At 42.2% G+C, this 16879-nt stretch overlaps 2 protein-coding genes and 1 long non-coding RNA gene across 3 annotated transcripts; 2 read left to right on the plus strand and 1 right to left on the minus strand.

Annotated features, from left to right (window-relative positions):
- Window positions 1–1074: 1074 nt before the first annotated feature.
- Window positions 1075–11233, minus strand: dmtn (dematin actin binding protein). The gene is given in 16 exon segments (XM_033326283.1): window positions 1075–2549; window positions 3170–3250; window positions 3498–3563; window positions 3838–3845; window positions 4014–4059; window positions 4446–4528; window positions 4531–4693; window positions 4914–5008; window positions 5450–5584; window positions 5677–5721; window positions 5892–6000; window positions 6654–6698; window positions 6789–6932; window positions 7013–7093; window positions 7451–7505; window positions 11084–11233. Coding segments are annotated over 15 exon segments (1224 nt in total). The 5' UTR covers window positions 7460–7505; window positions 11084–11233; the 3' UTR covers window positions 1075–2435.
- LOC113159745 lies at window positions 6032–11077 on the plus strand. Its single transcript, XR_003298640.1, has 4 exons — window positions 6032–6420; window positions 6525–6704; window positions 9432–9524; window positions 10673–11077. It is a non-coding gene; the product is annotated as an uncharacterized LOC113159745 (long non-coding RNA).
- A 1218-nt stretch (window positions 11234–12451) lies between the features above and the next one.
- On the plus strand, window positions 12452–16688 carry pbdc1 (polysaccharide biosynthesis domain containing 1). Its single transcript, XM_026354696.1, has 6 exons — window positions 12452–12578; window positions 13152–13217; window positions 14137–14196; window positions 15076–15216; window positions 15989–16100; window positions 16397–16688. The coding sequence occupies exons 1-6, from the start codon at window positions 12549–12551 to the stop codon at window positions 16489–16491; spliced, it is 504 nt and encodes a 167-aa protein (XP_026210481.1). The 5' UTR covers window positions 12452–12548; the 3' UTR covers window positions 16492–16688.
- The last annotated feature ends 191 nt before the right edge of the window (window positions 16689–16879 follow it).

Below are 16879 nucleotides of genomic sequence, written 5' to 3' on the forward strand. Positions count from 1 at the left end.
TGATTAATGAATCCGACAGACTAACAGCAAATATCAGGACAGAAACAGATTAAGTTTGTTTTTACACTGAATCATCCAAAGATAAAAAACAAATTTTTTGTCTTCACAAATAAAACTTAATTAAAATGATGCCATGACTAGTTTATCATATAAAAACATATTGTAGAACTGTTTTGGTACGTGACCTCTTTATATCTTTATGTAATATTGAATATTAGTTATAAATGTAGTAAAACTCAAAACCTGAATCCTCCTTTATCCCTAACTCAGTACTTAGAGAAGCACCTTCAGCAGCAGTTACAGTTAAAGCTTCTTAAACTTGGATCTGGGCACTTTATCTCGTTCTTCATGGCAGATCGTCTCAGACTCCATCTCACTGGACCAGATGTGTCTGACCTCTCAGATGGTTCAAGTCTGGGCTCAGGGAGCGTCCAGCATGTTGCCTATCTGTGTTGCATCGGGCTTCATTCATGTTTGTCTCACTTCTGATCAGCCTTCCTGTCCTGCGGCTCGCTGACTGTAGGGATGGTATGAGCAGGTGATGAGCAGTGCCGGCTGTTTGCCAGACGTGCTGCTTGGAGATCTGCCCAAACTGTTTAATTTGGTCTCATTTGACGACAGAATCTTTGTCCTCGTGTAGTTAAAATGTTGTTTGGCTTTCATTTAACCACCCTGACTGTTACTGAGAGGCTCCTCCTGCCAGGTTCTCTGCAAAAGCTCTGACAGACTCAACTCTAGGAAGAGTCCTGGTGGATACGAACTGTGTTTCACTCTTATTCAAGCTGCTGGTCCTCAGAGCTCCTCAGGACAATATGAAACCATGAAATGGTTTCATATTGTCCTGAATTGTTTTTCACCCTAGTTGTTGTTGTGGTTGGATTGTGTAGCTTGGTGAACTGTGGGTCTTTATACAGCACACACAGCTCTGTACTTTCAAATGTCCAATAAGTTGAAGTTCCAGACATCTGGAAAAGAAAGAAACTGGGAGAGCTAAAGCTGGTTTTCCTGCGTAAAATTAAAACCTAATCAGAGAGAGACGTTTCTAGGAAACGGGAGAAGAAAACACAGGACGAGTGACATTTACTCTGATTTATTTGACTACCTTATAACAGAAACAAAGACAACTGGATGGTATGAAGGTGAAACCCGAGGGAAGCATGGAGATGATGGAAGCAGACACAATCCTATACAGGTGCTACCATGTGGATTAGAATGAACTGATGCTCTAAAGTGTCGCGGTACATGGATGAAATGAGTCGTCAGTAAGTGCTCCTAAAAAACTGTACAGCAAAAATCATATTTTCAAAAGAACAGTAGCAAACGAATGTGAGACCTTTGGCAGTAAAATGACAATCCTCAAATAAATAAAAGCTTCACATAATCAATAGATATTACAATCTGCTGTACGAGAGCGTGTTTAGTACGTAACAGCTGCTCCGCACATTAATCAGCTGTCATTCAAGTTAAGAGCAGAAACATTTGAGAGGTGTGAATCAGGAAGAGAGTTCCTCTTTGTCTTTACTAATGAGTGATGCTGATAAATGAGGTAACTTCACAAAGGTTAAAGGCCAGCGGACGTAGAAGGTGACGTCCGTCCTTCTCCCGACTCTCACATTAAGAGACTCAGGTTCAGGTTCTCAGTGTTTATGCTTGTTCCAAACAGGAACACTGAAAGGTGGAGGTGAAAGCCGGACGTCATCACGTCCCGCTCATCACTACATTGCTGCATGAGGTGTTCAGCCTGAGAAGAGTAAAGGCCTGTCGGAGGTTAGTCAGCTCACACTGAGCCGCTCTCAGTAAATCTGAGTTAACACTCATTCGTTTGGAGGAATTAAAGAGTGAACTGAATTGATTTGCAGGTAGAAATCACCATTGGTTTCTCTGGGCGTCTGTTTCCGTCTCTCTGGATTGAGGTGAACAGACAAAGTAACTGTGCTGTTAATATTAGACATATTGCTCTGTTTTTGTTTATGGCTTTTTATGACCATAGGAATGATGACTCAGTGTTTCCAGTGCTCTGACTGGTCGCTAGTTTGGCTCTGGACACATTTGGATGTTATCATCCAGAGCTGCTAATCTCTCTCCGTGATCCAGACCTCTGCAAGTTCAACGAGACAAAAACTGAAGAATGATGTTGGTGACACGTAATGAGGATGATCTGCAAGCAGTGGTGATTATAAGTGCAGCACAGGTAATATGTATGAGTGTCAGTGCATCAGGTAAAGTTAGTCAGAGTGAAGGTTGTTCAGGACCAGCCATCAGTGAACTCTGCCAGAGTTAGTCGATGGAGGACACGTTTGCTACCATGATGAAAGTCTGTGTGTGTTGCTGAGAGGATATCTGATGTTATGGCCTGTTTCCCCTCCTCCTCCTCCTCCTCCTCCTCCTCCTCCTCTCAAAGCAGCAGTATTTGTTGAGAACGAGGTCACTTCCTGTTAGAAAAGGGAGGCTTTCTTCTTCAGTTCATTTCGTCTCCACAAAGACAGCCGGTCGAACTCGGCCATCGCCATCCCAAACACCTGCTCGAATTCTTCTGGAGCCAGGTGCCTCTGAAAGAAGAGAGAAAGAATTAAAGCAGGTCAAATCCAGTTGAACTTCAGTAGTCCCTCAGAACCACTGAGGATCTTTTACGGGGGAGGACACTGAATCTTCCTCAGTGCCAATAATATCTGCTTTCAAGCCTTATTGTGAGCGACAAACTGCAGTTCTCTGTCATCTCAAACACAAATTGAGGGTTCAGCCTCCAGAATCTGTCAAATCGGTTTTATTTAGTTGAGACTGTCAAACATCAGTGTTTAATGTTGCACAAAAAATGAACCAGATTTGCAACAGAAAGTACAACGGAAACAGATTTAGAGAGTTCATCATGATGGAGTGTCGATGACTCATGTGCCTCAATAAAATAGCAGCAGACAAAAACATCTGTGTGGAGAGATGAGGAGGCTGTAACCTTCATTAAATCATTATAGAAAACCAACAAAACCATATTTCATCATGTCTTGTGCATTTTCACTGCTGGCAGACCACGAGGACACCAGGTCCCAATCCAGGTCGGACTGTTTGCACCTGATTCAGTCACTGATAATGAAGTGTCCTCACTCCTCAGAGTAACATGCATACAGGCTGTACTCAAACACACCATCACACACACTCTGTCTCTGGTACGAACCTCCAGCCTGGTGCGGTCGACTCCTGGTGGCAGCTTACAGCGCCCCCTGTGGGTCACGATCAGTGCCTCATAGGGATAAATCTGTACAGCAGACACACACAGTACAACATGCATTACAAAATGTGACAGAGATAGATATATATGTATATATATAAACATTATCAGCAGATTAGAGATCAAACTGTTTCATGTTAAATGATGTTAAAAACACAATAATTAAAAGTTTAGTTCTCTTCTGATTAAGTTTCTAATGTGATGATTTAGGACTTTTCTCTTATTGTAACACGCTGCAGACAAAATGATGAATCGGAGCTGGAGCAGCTCTCACCTTCTGCTCCAGGATGCTCGGCAGAGAGTTTCCTCTGTCCATCCTCTCGCGTCGAGCCTCTCCATTCTTCAACAACACATACACAATAAAACACACACACACACACACACTGTATGAAAGACACTCCTGTACCGTCCCCATCAAGCCAAGCCAAAGGTGAGCATTGTTAGAAATCGGTGCATGGCCGCAATGTAGCGCACACACGTTCACAGACAGTTCAGCAGGATCAGGACTGTGCAGGAGGAGTTAATGCAGATGGCAGCTGTGCAGTTGCAGTAAAGATTAAACACAGTGCTGCTGAGGGCCATGCACATGCTGCACAAAGAGAAAGCACGCTTACCTGAGCAGCTGCAAAAACACGACAGGAAGATAAATCAGTGAAGAAATTCAGCTTAAATATAAGTTTGTTATTACTGAGCTACTCCTGTAGGTGTGACGCTGACCTCCACTCTTTGCAGTATGTGTTTACTGTGTTGATGTTTCTTTTATTTTCTACTTTCAGAAGAGGAATCGTACCTGGCCGTCCTTTATCCCCGTCTGTGGAAAACTCTGCAGACTGCATCTGCAAACATAAGACAGTCAATATAGTTAAACTGTAAATGATTTAAATAAATGTGACTATCTGCATCTTAAGAAGGCAACAAATCATAACCATGAATAAAACTGACTTGAAGAGTCTAATTGATCTCTGATAAAACCTAAATTCATTTGGAACATGTTCATCTTGAGATGATCATCATCACAGGGGCGATGAACCTCGCAGCCACTGTTCATTATGTGTAAATCCACGTTGTCCATTATAAAGTCAGCTCTGCTTTGATGACACAACATGAATATTTGTCTTTCAAAGCTGCTTTAATAACATTTTAGAAACCGTTTGCCTGGTAATTCAGTATTTAAACCTCACGTCTGAAGTCTGAATCTGTGTCGACCCATGCTAGAACTCACTCTGGTCAAGCCTGAGCCCGAGTGTGAAGGAGACTTCGATGCACTTGTTGTCAAACCTGCAGGTAAAAAAACAGAAAGCTCCTGAGAACAGACTCATCCGGACCCCACGAAGCAGAACCTGAAAATCCACCAACAGTCTTACTGGTGTGCATGTGTGTTCTGTCGGGCAGTGACTGTGTCTTCCTACGGAAATGAACGGCCTTCTCTTTCTCCTCCTTCAGGATCAGACGGCCCAGGTTGGACTTGATCTGGATTCAGCACAAACACAAGGACTCAGTGCTGTTTGACAAGGTGAGCGTGATGGTGAGTCTGTCCTAACGTCTGAATACAGTGAACCATTATCTGATGCATATAGGAAATGATTATATGTTGTCCCAACCTGGGAATCGGGTCCAGAACATGATTACCAGGTCAGTCTGACATTAGATTAGATGTCCTCGATTAGAGAAACTTTCTTTCCCCACAAACCTTTTCCAGCTCCTGTTCCTGCAGCGTCTTGGCTTCTTCCGTCAGGTCCTCAAACTCATCTTCCTCCTGCAGCTTCTTCTTCTTCCACTCAATCTCTATGAGAGTCCAACCGTAAAGTTAGGTCCACCTACAAACACAGCTCTCTGTGGTGCGTTCATGTGACTCAGTGTACAGTCAGGTTTACAAGAATTAGAACAGCGTTCATTTGTCTACTGTCATACTACTTAGAATAAACCTGTGGTCTGTTCTTTAACAGTTTCACAAAGTATTCGAATTAGCTGCTGGTCTTTAATATTCTCTCATTAATGTATCTAAAAGTGAGCCGATAAAAGGTTTTGGACTCTGTTGCTGTTAACTGTCAATATGAAGGAGCTGCTGGTACCAGTGAAGTGAGTCCACGTTAGGACGAACCAAACCAAACCAAACCAAACCAAACCAAACCAAACCAAACCATCAGAGAGACAAAGACATTAGCTGTGACTGAAATCAACTAATTGGTAGATTCTTCAAAAATAGGAACACAGGTGATCTGTTACCCATTGCAGCCAAAGAGGGGGGGCAGGGCCAGTACTCTGTCTCTATCTTGGACGGCTGGTTGGGGTCTGGAGGCTGAGCTGCAGGAAACTTTGCCGACTGAATGACTCCGCTGCCTTCGACCGGTTTGTTAAAATCTGCAGAGACACATGTAGAACGACATGAGAGTGTCCCGGGGAGGACGGAGCAGGAAACACAGGAATGAAATCACAACTGAATCACAACTCACCCTGTTTGTAGATGGGAGGTTTCCTGTAGATGTTGGTTCCAGTTTCTGAACAAACATTAAGTCATTAGAAAGTTCAGGACTGACGGTCAAAATAACGTGAACAATGATTCTCAGTGTGAACTGTCATGGATTGATTTTCTCGTACTCTTTATTTTGGTCCTTGAAAGTGTCGTAAACCATCTGAGAAACGACTCCTCGGTTTATATGTTTCTTACCTGGTCTGTGGAAATGCTGCAGGCTGGTGCTGATCTTATGTCCAGCCTGAAGCTGCAGCATGGATCCTCCAGGAGAACCACTCTCACTTTCTGCTCTGCGGCTCTTCACCTGAAAAACACACACACTGAAACTGGTCGTATTCGTTTTCTGTTTGTTTCCTAAATGATCAAACCTCCTGATTATTTTCAGGTCTCTATGATTTTCATTTGGTCTGTGGAATTCATCCTGCAGGGGGAGCCATGCACAGCATTATACTGACTACACACAGAAATGAAACTGAAACTGACTCAGGAATGTTTCTGGGTGTTGTCTTGTCCCTGAAAGTGAACTTGATTTGACAGCATTACAAACCCCTCACAGAGGACTGATGGTCACAGAGACGCCGTCTGTTCTCAAACTCTAAATGTCACATTTCCAACACAAAGCAGCGACTGAGACTCAACAACTAGAAACAAACAGGACGACTTCAGAGTCTGGATCAGTGGAAACTGTTTATTAAACTTAATTAAGCTTTTAATTGAAAGACAGGTTGTTGATTCACTAATCTGTCTCCAGTCTAGAAAATGCAGAGTACACAAATCGTGTTATGTGTTGTATCTCGTCCCCCATTAACTGTATTAACTGTGTTACAGGTGTCAAGCTACGTCTGAGCGACGACTGAGGAAATGAATCCAACCTGCAGTGAGTGTGAAATACGGATGGACGTGTTCAGTTACTCTCTAAACGACGTGCATCAAACCACAGTTTCTTGTGACTCTCACCTCAGGAGACATGGAAGGAGACATGGCCGGAGGAGACAGAGATCGCTGCAGGTCAGAGACACAGTTAAACACGTCAACATCAGTCAACCTCTGTAAAATGTGAATCCCAGTTAACTTCACTTTGCGTTGCTGTACCTCTCTGCGCGGTGGGTCGAGCGGGGAAAAGCTGAGGTGCGGTTGGTAGGTCATCAGGTCTGGTCTCTCCACCTGCAGGATGGCTTTGTCTCTAGGCAGAGCTGCCAGGTCTCTGTAGCCCACCACCTGGTCGTTCACCCGGGCCTGAACACACACAGCGGACCATTTAGTGTGAGCGAAGACTGATAATACAGGTGTGTTAGTTACAGCAGGTATGAATTTACCACGATGCCAGTGGCAGGAGAACCTGGGGCACTCGGGCCCCTGGATGAAGGCAGGTTGACCGGAGTTAACCGTCCCTCCACCTGTGACACCAGAAGCAACAATCAGGAGGAGAAATCATTTCAGTTCGTTAGGACTAATTTAAATGAAGGGAAACACAGAGACGTCAGCAGAACAAGTCCAAAACCCATGAATATCTAAAAATGGACTAGTCAGACTAGTTCGTCAGAGTCCTACAGACTTGATTAGTGTTGTTCAGAGTACAACATGTTGAATATTCCTATTCATAATGTTAATGAGTCTGAAGAGCAACTGCAGCTTCCATATAAATGTAGTACACAACAAACAGATCTGCTTTCACAGTTCTTTTATCTCCTTCTCCTCTAGAATAAGAATAAGAACAGTGTCTGAGCTCGAGCTTTTTCAGGGTCATTGATTACCTTCTGCATGGCTGAAGAGAAACGTTCCTCCTTCGTGCTGTGTGGTTTTAAACAGCTGGAGAGAAATAAGATGAGAGAGACAATCAGCAAATGCATCAGCCATTACACAGCCTCCCGTCACAGACGTTTGATGAATGAGTTTGCAGAATGACTCATCGAGTCTGAGCAAAAAGAAACCAGTGACATGTTTTCCCTGCTGCAGGTTTCCAAGAACGAACTCTGTTACACACCTTCAATTGGCCTTTTTCACGGCAGACGTTTGGAGGGATTGTGAGAAAACCTGTTTTCAATCCCAGTCATTTTGTTTGCACCTCCGTGTCGTAGTTTTGCATCTTTTTGTGTCTCTTTAAACCAATAACTGACCCACTGGGATCCTTCATCCTCCTTCAAACTAAATCACTGAAATGTGCTGAATAAAAACTCACTGAGAGTTTTTATGACCACGTATCAGTGTTGATACAAACAGGACACGTTGATGCAGCCTCCAAACGATCTGTCACCACTTCATGTTGGCATGCAGGTCAACAGAAGTCAGAATAAATGGTTTTATCATCAATAATCAACATATTAATGTTTTCTGCAGCCAGACGATGAGAGGTCAAACAGTTCTGACCTATAAGGTGTTAATGAGCCGTTAATAATGACCTATCAGACAGTGGTACCGCTGTGTCTCTGGTCCTACCGAGCTGCATCCAGAACAAACGATCCTGTTTCAAACCTTTCAAACACAGCGTGTCCCTCGGGGTGGGGACAAGGAGACGGTGTGTAAAACAACCCTGAGAATCTGATTTGGGCCTGGCTGTTATCAGAGCCTACTCAGGGGACGACTGTGGAGGTGGAGGAGGGACCAGCTGTAGTCCTGCTCACAGGAAACACACCTTGTAGCTTAACAACACAAGAGCCTCTCTGCTCAGGATATCCTCCAGCAAAGGATCTCTGCTTCCTGCGGAGCCCCTCCACACATCTTCTCTTTCATCTGTGGCACCCTCCCTCTTCTTCCTCCTTCTCCATCTCCATCCTACCCTTCGTCTTCCTCTCCCTCCCCTCTCCTGTTTATCAGCTCACCCAGCCGGGCCAACGCCCAGACGCTGCTCAACAGTTATTGCTGTGGTTACACTCCTCCCTCCAGAGAATCAACAAGACACAGCCTGGAGAGTTGAACCTTCCCTCCTTAATTTTTAGCCGGTGCAGCACCAAAAACATCTTTTCAGACTGAGTCACCTTTATATTCAAAGCTTTAGGACGTCCTGTTAGAGGCAGCTACATCTTAGAAAGTCACACAGAACAGCACAAACATTTCAGTTTATTAGACCGGTAGCCCAAATAGTGGAGGGACATAAACAACCATCAAAGCATCTACACCTTAGAGACAAGTCCACAAACCCACAACCAGACCTACTGTTGATAAAATGTTAGACTCCTCTAATCTGTGGCGTTCCACAGGGTTTTATTCTCGGTTCACTGTTATTCTACCTACTAACTAACTAACTAACTAAACTAAAACCTGAAATCAATCGTTGACTCCCTGCTGAATTCTAGAAATCTTCCGTCAGTCACCCAGTGCTGCAGGTTTTAGTGAGGTATTATTATTTAGTAATGTGGGTGGACTCTTATTTCTCCAAAAACAAACAAACACGTCAGCTATTGCTTTGGCTCATTGGATCCACATTTGCGTTGACTCAAACATTAAAGTGAAGAAGGCAGAGCCGACACATCTAAGCTGACAGTTTGAACTAAACAGCAGGAAACGCTCTTTAAGTCTTAAACCGTTCATTGATCATATTCAGGATGAGAAACCTGTTTGATGATCTGCCTTTATACAGATACAGATCTCACAAGATCCAGGTTTGTGATCATCAGCATCACAGACGCTATGTTCAGAAACCTGTTACAGGTCATTTCTCTCTCTTTGATGAACCAACACATTTAAAAGCCGTTGAACAAATGTCGTGTCTCTTTCTGTGTTTCTGTCCACGTGTAGACGGGGTGGGAGGATTTTTACATGTCACAGCTGGGGAGGTTGCCATGGCAATCACTGAACCTGCTCAACATCAGCATGTTTGGCTGAATCCAGGTAAAGTGTCAGATTCATGTGCTGCAGTAAAAGGTTCAATATTCTGCCCTGAAATGTAGTGAAGTAGAAGTAGCATCAAATACAAGTATCTCACATTAGTATTCGTGTATAAGTTCCTCAGTACTTAGTTACTTTCCGCTCAGCTGTCTGTGGGTCTCTGAGGACACAGTGATCTGACCGGCAGCAGACTGAGTGCTCTCTGTGTCCGATAGTCTTATCACTAAGAGCTTTTAACTGCCAGGGAGCCATCAGTGGAGCTGAGCTCAGTGTGTGTGGTCCATTAGTCCTACTGGACCTACTACACACACACACACACACACACACACACACAGTTTAAATATATTAACAAGTGATCAGGTAAATGTACAAAGTGATAACAGTGTCGCAGTGACATGTTCTCAACTAACAGACATTAAACTACAACTAGAGACGTTTTGATCATTGGTTAATACGATTGAACTTTCAAGTGATTATTTAAGAGATGATTTCAAATATGAAATAACATATGAATAAATGGTCTCAGTCCAGGTGAATATGTTCAAACAGCAGATAATAAGAATTTGAATTAAGGACAAACTCCAGTCTAGTGTAAGAAGAATGAACTGTTCCAGAAGAAGCTGGAAATGTTTGCAGCTTTTTGCTTTTTCTTTCCTGCTGAGTTTGCTGAACAGGAGCTGCTGTAAGTGATCTGATGAACACTGAGACCGATCAGCTCACAGTTCGTCTTTTAAAGCATTAAACTAAACAGATCTGAGAGTTTCGAGTCGTTTTAAGCCACTAATTCATTGATTCATCTAGAGATGAGTTAGTTACACTCCTAACAAACATGTCTCTGTTTTACATCTGATTTAGATTTGTAAATGTATTTTATGTTGCATTCAAGTGTATTTTCCACTATTATTATTAATATTATCATCATCGTCATTATTATTATTGTATTGATCAAATCATTATTCAGCAGATTCACCAACAAACATAAAGGTCAAACATTAGTTAGTTGGATTTCTACTTTTTGAGTTCTGGACTCAAAGGTAGGTACTTTCAGGTAGAAAACATCCAGAATCATCTGGACTCTGATGCCACGGTGCACTTTTCGTGATTTGTGACAGGAACTGAAACATTTCTACAATAACATCTGTTATTTGCAGCCTTTCCAACCAACTGCTGGTTGAATTCAGCATCTTCTGTTGACTGACTGAAGCTGGTTTGACTGTCCGTCCGCCGTGCGGCTGCGTCCTGGGGCGCACAGGCCTGGATCACACACTGCCCCTCAAAACCCTCAAAGTGCTTCAGTAACGATGTGTTCTGACCAAACGGATCGTGGAGATCAGGTCCGGGATGATCCTCGGTCCTTAGAGCTGCACTTTAACGCGCTGCCGCCGCTCATCATGTGGCCTTCGGTGTCTCGGATGAACGGGGAGGGTGAGGAGACAAGTGCGTCTGCAGCAGCACGATAACAACACGGCCGCGGAGACCCGGGTTAAACCCCGCACAGACGCGGGATGTGGTCGTATAGTCCTAATAAATATGAAGACAGAGGGGAAAGAAGCGGCTCCTACCTCCAAACAGCGCAGATTGAAGCGAAGTGCGGCCCGCGGAGCTCAGGATGGAGACGGACGCATCCAGGAGGGCGACGGTGACGCTCCGGCCGAGGAGGAGGAGGACGGAGGGGGAGGAAGGGCGGAGGAGGAAGAGGAGGAGGAGGAGGAGGAGGAGGAGGAGGAGGAGGTGTTATGTGATGTGGCTGCAGCCTGCTTGTAAAGCCCGAGCAGGGGGGCTGCTGTGACCCCAGGAGGAGGAGGAGGAGGAGGAAGTCGTTTTCCAGTGGTGGAGAGTAACTAAGTACTTAGAGTACTTAGAGTATCTACATGTTTATTTCCTATTATCTGTCCACAGTATTTACACTATATTGTATTTATTATTCATACTAGAGCCTCATTCAGAACATCCACAGACTAATTCAGTTTAGTTTAATCTGAACTCACACAGGTTCTATTTAAACTCACGTTTATATTTAATTTCATATTTCTCTTTGCTTCTTTTCACACTCTTCTGTGTTACTAACTCATTTTCATACTGGGTAGAAACTTCAAGTAGCACTGGATAGTTTTAGCACTGATCACCCACCACAACAACTTTCTGGATCCTGCTTTTTATATCTGTATTATTTTGAATTAAATGTTCCTAACGATATAAATGAAGAAATGAACCTGAAGTGGTAGAAGATGAAATGGTAGAAGATGAAATGGTAGAAGATGAAATGGTAGAAGGTGAAATGGTAGAAGATGAAATGGTAGAAGGTGAAATGGTAGAAGATGAAATGGTAGAAGGTGAAATGGTAGAAGATGAAATGCATCGTTTTGGCCACAAGATGGGAGAATAAACCACAGATAGTTTTAATCATCAGTTTCACCTCACATCAGCTCCACTTGCTTTACTCAATATATAAAGCAAGTAAATGTAATTCCACAATTAGACTAAAATCTAATTCATTAATAAACTAAATTATATTATCTGGGGTCCATAGAACTGATCTTTGATTTTAAAGTTAAAAACGTTCACTTGAATTTAAGGAAAACGCAGTGTGACTTATTTTGTGAAATCAAAGACTGTTTTATCTCAAACTTTTCGAAATCAGTAACAAATAATAAAAGTAAAATGTTAATATCTCAATTTTAAATCTGACACTGGCCCTTTAAATGCGTGACGTCACCTAAGTGTCAAAGTTGAGCACATAGAGTAAAGAAAGAAACGAGATAGTTCCCTGCTGTGACCGTAGCCTACACATGCTAATGCTGTCAGTAAAATAAATTATTCGGATAGCGTTTTAAAGCCTCAACACTTTGACACTTTTGTTATAATCCCGAACTAAACACAGCTCGAACTAATAACCTACTAAAATTAGTATTTTGTTTGAATTTACAGTTCAAATTACTACGCTGCCTGTTCGTCCGATCTGCGCATGCGCACAGCTCGAACATATGTAGTGTTCATCTTAAACTAGACGATCTTTGGTTGACAAACATGGCGTCGGGTGATGGGCTAGCCTCTCTGGTAAGAACCACAAACATTAACGTTTTAGATTAATTGTACTGTTATTAGGTGTGTTATCTATCATCTGGCGTATCAGAGAGTCTGTAGCGAGTCTGGGAAATACATAAATACATATAAAAAAGTGTTAACGGAAGCAGGGTAGTTAGCTGACTGTGCTAATGTTGGCTAACGTTAGCTAAGAGTACAACACGTGTAGACAAACACTGACTGTGACCTGTCAGCTGTTTGTCCTATTGTCAGCTGTTTGTCCTATTGTCAGCTGTTTGTCCTGTTGTCAGCTGTTTGTCCTGTTGTCAGCTGTTTGTCCTGTTGTCAGCTGTTTGTCCTGTTGTCAGCGAAACATACACGTTCTAGTGGTTCATACATGTCAGGCTCACTGATTCCACGTGTTTAAGTTGTAATCTGTTTCTTGTACAGCCCTCCATGTGTCCCTTACTGTGAATACTGGCCTTATAATAACTTCTATATGGTGTCACACTTACTTTAAACTACTTCAGTAGTACTTGTAGTAGTACTTGTAGTAGTACTTGTAGTAGTACTTGTAGTAACTGTGTTGGTGTGTTTGGTTCCCAGGGGCCGGAGGGAGCCTCTGCTGCTGCTCATGCTTTGTCTCTTCCAGCAGAAGCTTATGGAAACGATGTAAGTGAATATTTATTAAATGTTTTCAGTTTAACAGGATTTATTATTGTTTGAAGCTCTGGATGCAGTCGTTGAATATTAATAATGAATATATTTAATAACAGTGAACGCATCAGGCTTCATCTGTCTAAGTCAGTAATGTTACAGAAAATATAAGTGTTTGGTTTAATATACATTATTTAACATTGAGATGAGATGAATCTTGTAATTTTATTTATTTGTTTAATCAGCAGCTCAAACCTTCAAATATCCACGTCTCTGAAACAGGAAATTATACATTTTAGAATTATATTATTTTATATATTATAATAATAATAAAGTAAAAGTAAATACACTTGCTTGGTAAATGTTAAATGATCATGATTATGATTGAGCAGTTGACTATGAACTCCAGGGTCAGTGGTTAGAATCCTGGTTGATGTCAGTGGAGCTGACGTGTACTGTCTCACAGCTGTTCAACAAAAATGTTTTAGTTTCGAGTCGAGTCGAGTCGAGTCGAGTCGAGTCAAGAAGCTTTATTGTCATTCCAACCACATATAGCTGAAGCAGTACATAGTGAAATGAGACAACGTTTCTCCAGAACCATGGTGCTACATAAAACGGCAACAAGACAAACATCGGGCTGAGGACTGCTAAGTTGTCCTAGCAAAACACACAAAGTGCATCCTGTGCAGAACCATTCAGAACCATTAAACCTCTAATATGAATGAATGACTTTAGTTTGAACTGTTTAATGACTTCAAAAGACAAATGGCAGGTAGAGGTTTTTATTCTGGACACAGGTGTTAGTACAAAAGTACAAACAGCCTCTTAAAGAAAAACAGTTTCCATCTTCGTGTTTCTAGAGATTCTGATGTAACAGGAGGCTCAGAGCACAGTGAACCTTTAACCTTTGACCTGTGTGTGTTTCTTCTCTCAGCCTCGGCTCGAGGTCATGTGGGCGATGAAGGCGTACAACCACGCAGAGGTTTACTTCAACGTAAGTCGCTTCATCAGCTCTTTTCAACTTTACCTGGTTAATTACACACAGACGACAAGTCGCAGCCGCTCTGTCCCAGAGTTTGTTTCAGTCTCGAACTTAATAGTTGAATTAATCTTCAAACCTGTGAAAATGTTATGTACCAGAGAAAAGAACAAGAATGACACTGATGTAGGACTACACACCGTGATAACTCTCTGGATTCCCACAGAAATCAGGACAGTTTCTAACTCAGACTTTTCTGAATCCTCATATGATTTTCTAGTTTATCAGTGAAGACTGTTTGTTCTCCACAAAAACAAAGGCATGATGTTGTCTCAAGTGCAGTAGAACAGTAGTATTTTAAAAAGTGTTAACATGTTTTTGAAGCACAAATTAACATGGTGATGATGTTGGCTTCATAAAATGTAAGTAACTAAACTGTTCTTATTTTGAATGCCATTGTGATTTCATTTGTTTTTATGGAGAAGAAGTGGTTGTATGAGACAAACTGATTCAAATTAGACTTTGTTTTAAACTCCAAATAGTTAGAAGAGCCTGTGAGGATTCAGGAAATACCTTTCTGCAGTGTTTGGAGAGTCAGCCCTGTGTGCTAAGCTGTGACTAATCTAGAACCACATAATATATGGTTTGTTCAAACTTACAGAAACGAACGGAAAAAAATCAGATTAATTCAATTTAATTTGATTCTTGCAGTAACTGCAGAATAGTTGAACACATGTTAAAACAAGTTTACACGAGGAAAAATAAATCAGAACCACTGGAAAAATGTGCAGCAACATGTGATCAATAATTGGAGATTAATCTGAAACATAATCAGACTGTGTTGACATCAACAGCACAATTAAAATACAAACGAATGTTCTTCTTCATCTGCAGCTGATTTCATCTGTGGAGCCGAAGTTCCTGAAGTTGACGAAGCAGGACGATCAGATCTACTCGGCGTTCAGAGAAACCTTCAAAGACTTCGACATCAAGCTGCTGAAAGAAGACGAGCTGAAATCTGAAGAGGCCAAAGAGGTCGGTGACAGTCGCTCACAAGCGAACGTCAGTTCAGGTCAGACAAGTGAGAGAGGTGGCAGGGTTCAGTTTGAACAGCAGCTGACGACACGTTAACATTTCTCTACACCTGAGCTGGTAGAACTGCAGACTCAAGTACATGTGCACGCTTAGTGAAGTACTGAGAACAATAACATGTACTTGAACTACAAACATCCTCGCTCCGAGTTACTGATCAACGTACTAACTACAAAGTATTAGTAAGATATTTTCTTCTGAACTGTAATAGAGGAAATGTAAGTACCTCAGTTGTACCTAAGTGCAGTACTTACTTACCACCTCTGAGTTCAACTTAAACCTTGAAGACGTGCACGTACAAACCGAACGTACACATTCAAAGATCCAAACGTTTTCAGTGAGGAGAGGAAAAGTTGACGAGGTTTTTCTGTCTGGCACTTTAAATGTATTAAAGGACGTGTTCGTCACTTTCCAAGTCGTAAGAAGCGTTTCTATATGAACACCGAGTCAGTTTGATGCTGGGATCGTTCCTGTTCATCCATCACATCAACTTGTAAACACATTTTTACACAAAACAGGATGAATGACTTCAGCAGCGCCTGACTGTTCTGAGACAGACTGAGAAAGACTGAACTTGTCCTTTACTGCCTGTTAAATTGATTTCTCACACTGACACGTCCAGCTTGTAGCACTCGCTGACACTGATGAGAAAAGCAGATTGTTCCCAGCTGAATTCTTCTGCTCGACTGAAACAGTGTGATGTGTTTGTGTGCAGAGGTGGCGTCCGTTCTGTAACCAGTTTGAGGGACTCGTGGAGGATTTCAACTACGGCACGCTGCTCCGTTTGGACTGTGAGAAAGATTACACCGAGGAGAACACGATATTTGGTGAGTTTGGGTTTCTGCAGGGTTCACACGTAATGTCAAAGTGAATTTAACAGTTCATAAGTACAGTCGTCATAAGTTTTTAGTTTGAGACCAAAAGACGGACGTGGACCCTAGTTTTTATTTCCTGTTCGGCTTTTGTGCTTAAACCCAAATATCTTCAGTGAAGAGCAAAAACAAAAGAAATCGCCTTGTTGTTCTGCTACATTAGAAGAGTTCTGAGGACCTGTAGATATCCTGTTTATTACTGAACTCACTGATACTGAGACAGAACTGATGAATCTCGACTTTTTTTCCAGCCACCAGGATCCAGTTCTTTGCCATCGAGATCGCCCGCAACAGAGAAGGTTACAACGACGCTGTGTACAAGTCCAAATGTAAATCTAAGAGCTAGCCTCAACATAACCTAGTAAGAAGCCCCCCCGACCCTCGAACTCTGTCTTTGAGTTTTCATTCTAAACAGTCTCTCCTGTTTTTGTATTTACTGTAAAGTTTCATTGTGCCAATTGTCAGAAGTGGTCGTTGGTTTTGTAAAGAAGTTTCTTTTGTTTCCTGAAACAGTAACAAATAAAAAGTCTGATACGTTTTCCACGGACTGTTAATCAGTTTGTTCCACTCTGTCAATGTTACTCAGGTTTTTAATTTGCTTACTGGATCCTGAACCTGGTCCTCGGGTCCAACCCACTGCTGAGTTCCTGGATCAGGTGCATCTTTTTAGCTTCTGAACACCTGATGCAGGTAATCAGCTGTGAACAGGGCTGAGTGTAAAGGAAACATATTAC

This window comes from Anabas testudineus, chromosome 12 (assembly GCF_900324465.2).
Source record: "Anabas testudineus chromosome 12, fAnaTes1.2, whole genome shotgun sequence".
Classification (NCBI taxonomy): Eukaryota; Metazoa; Chordata; class Actinopteri; order Anabantiformes; family Anabantidae; genus Anabas; species Anabas testudineus.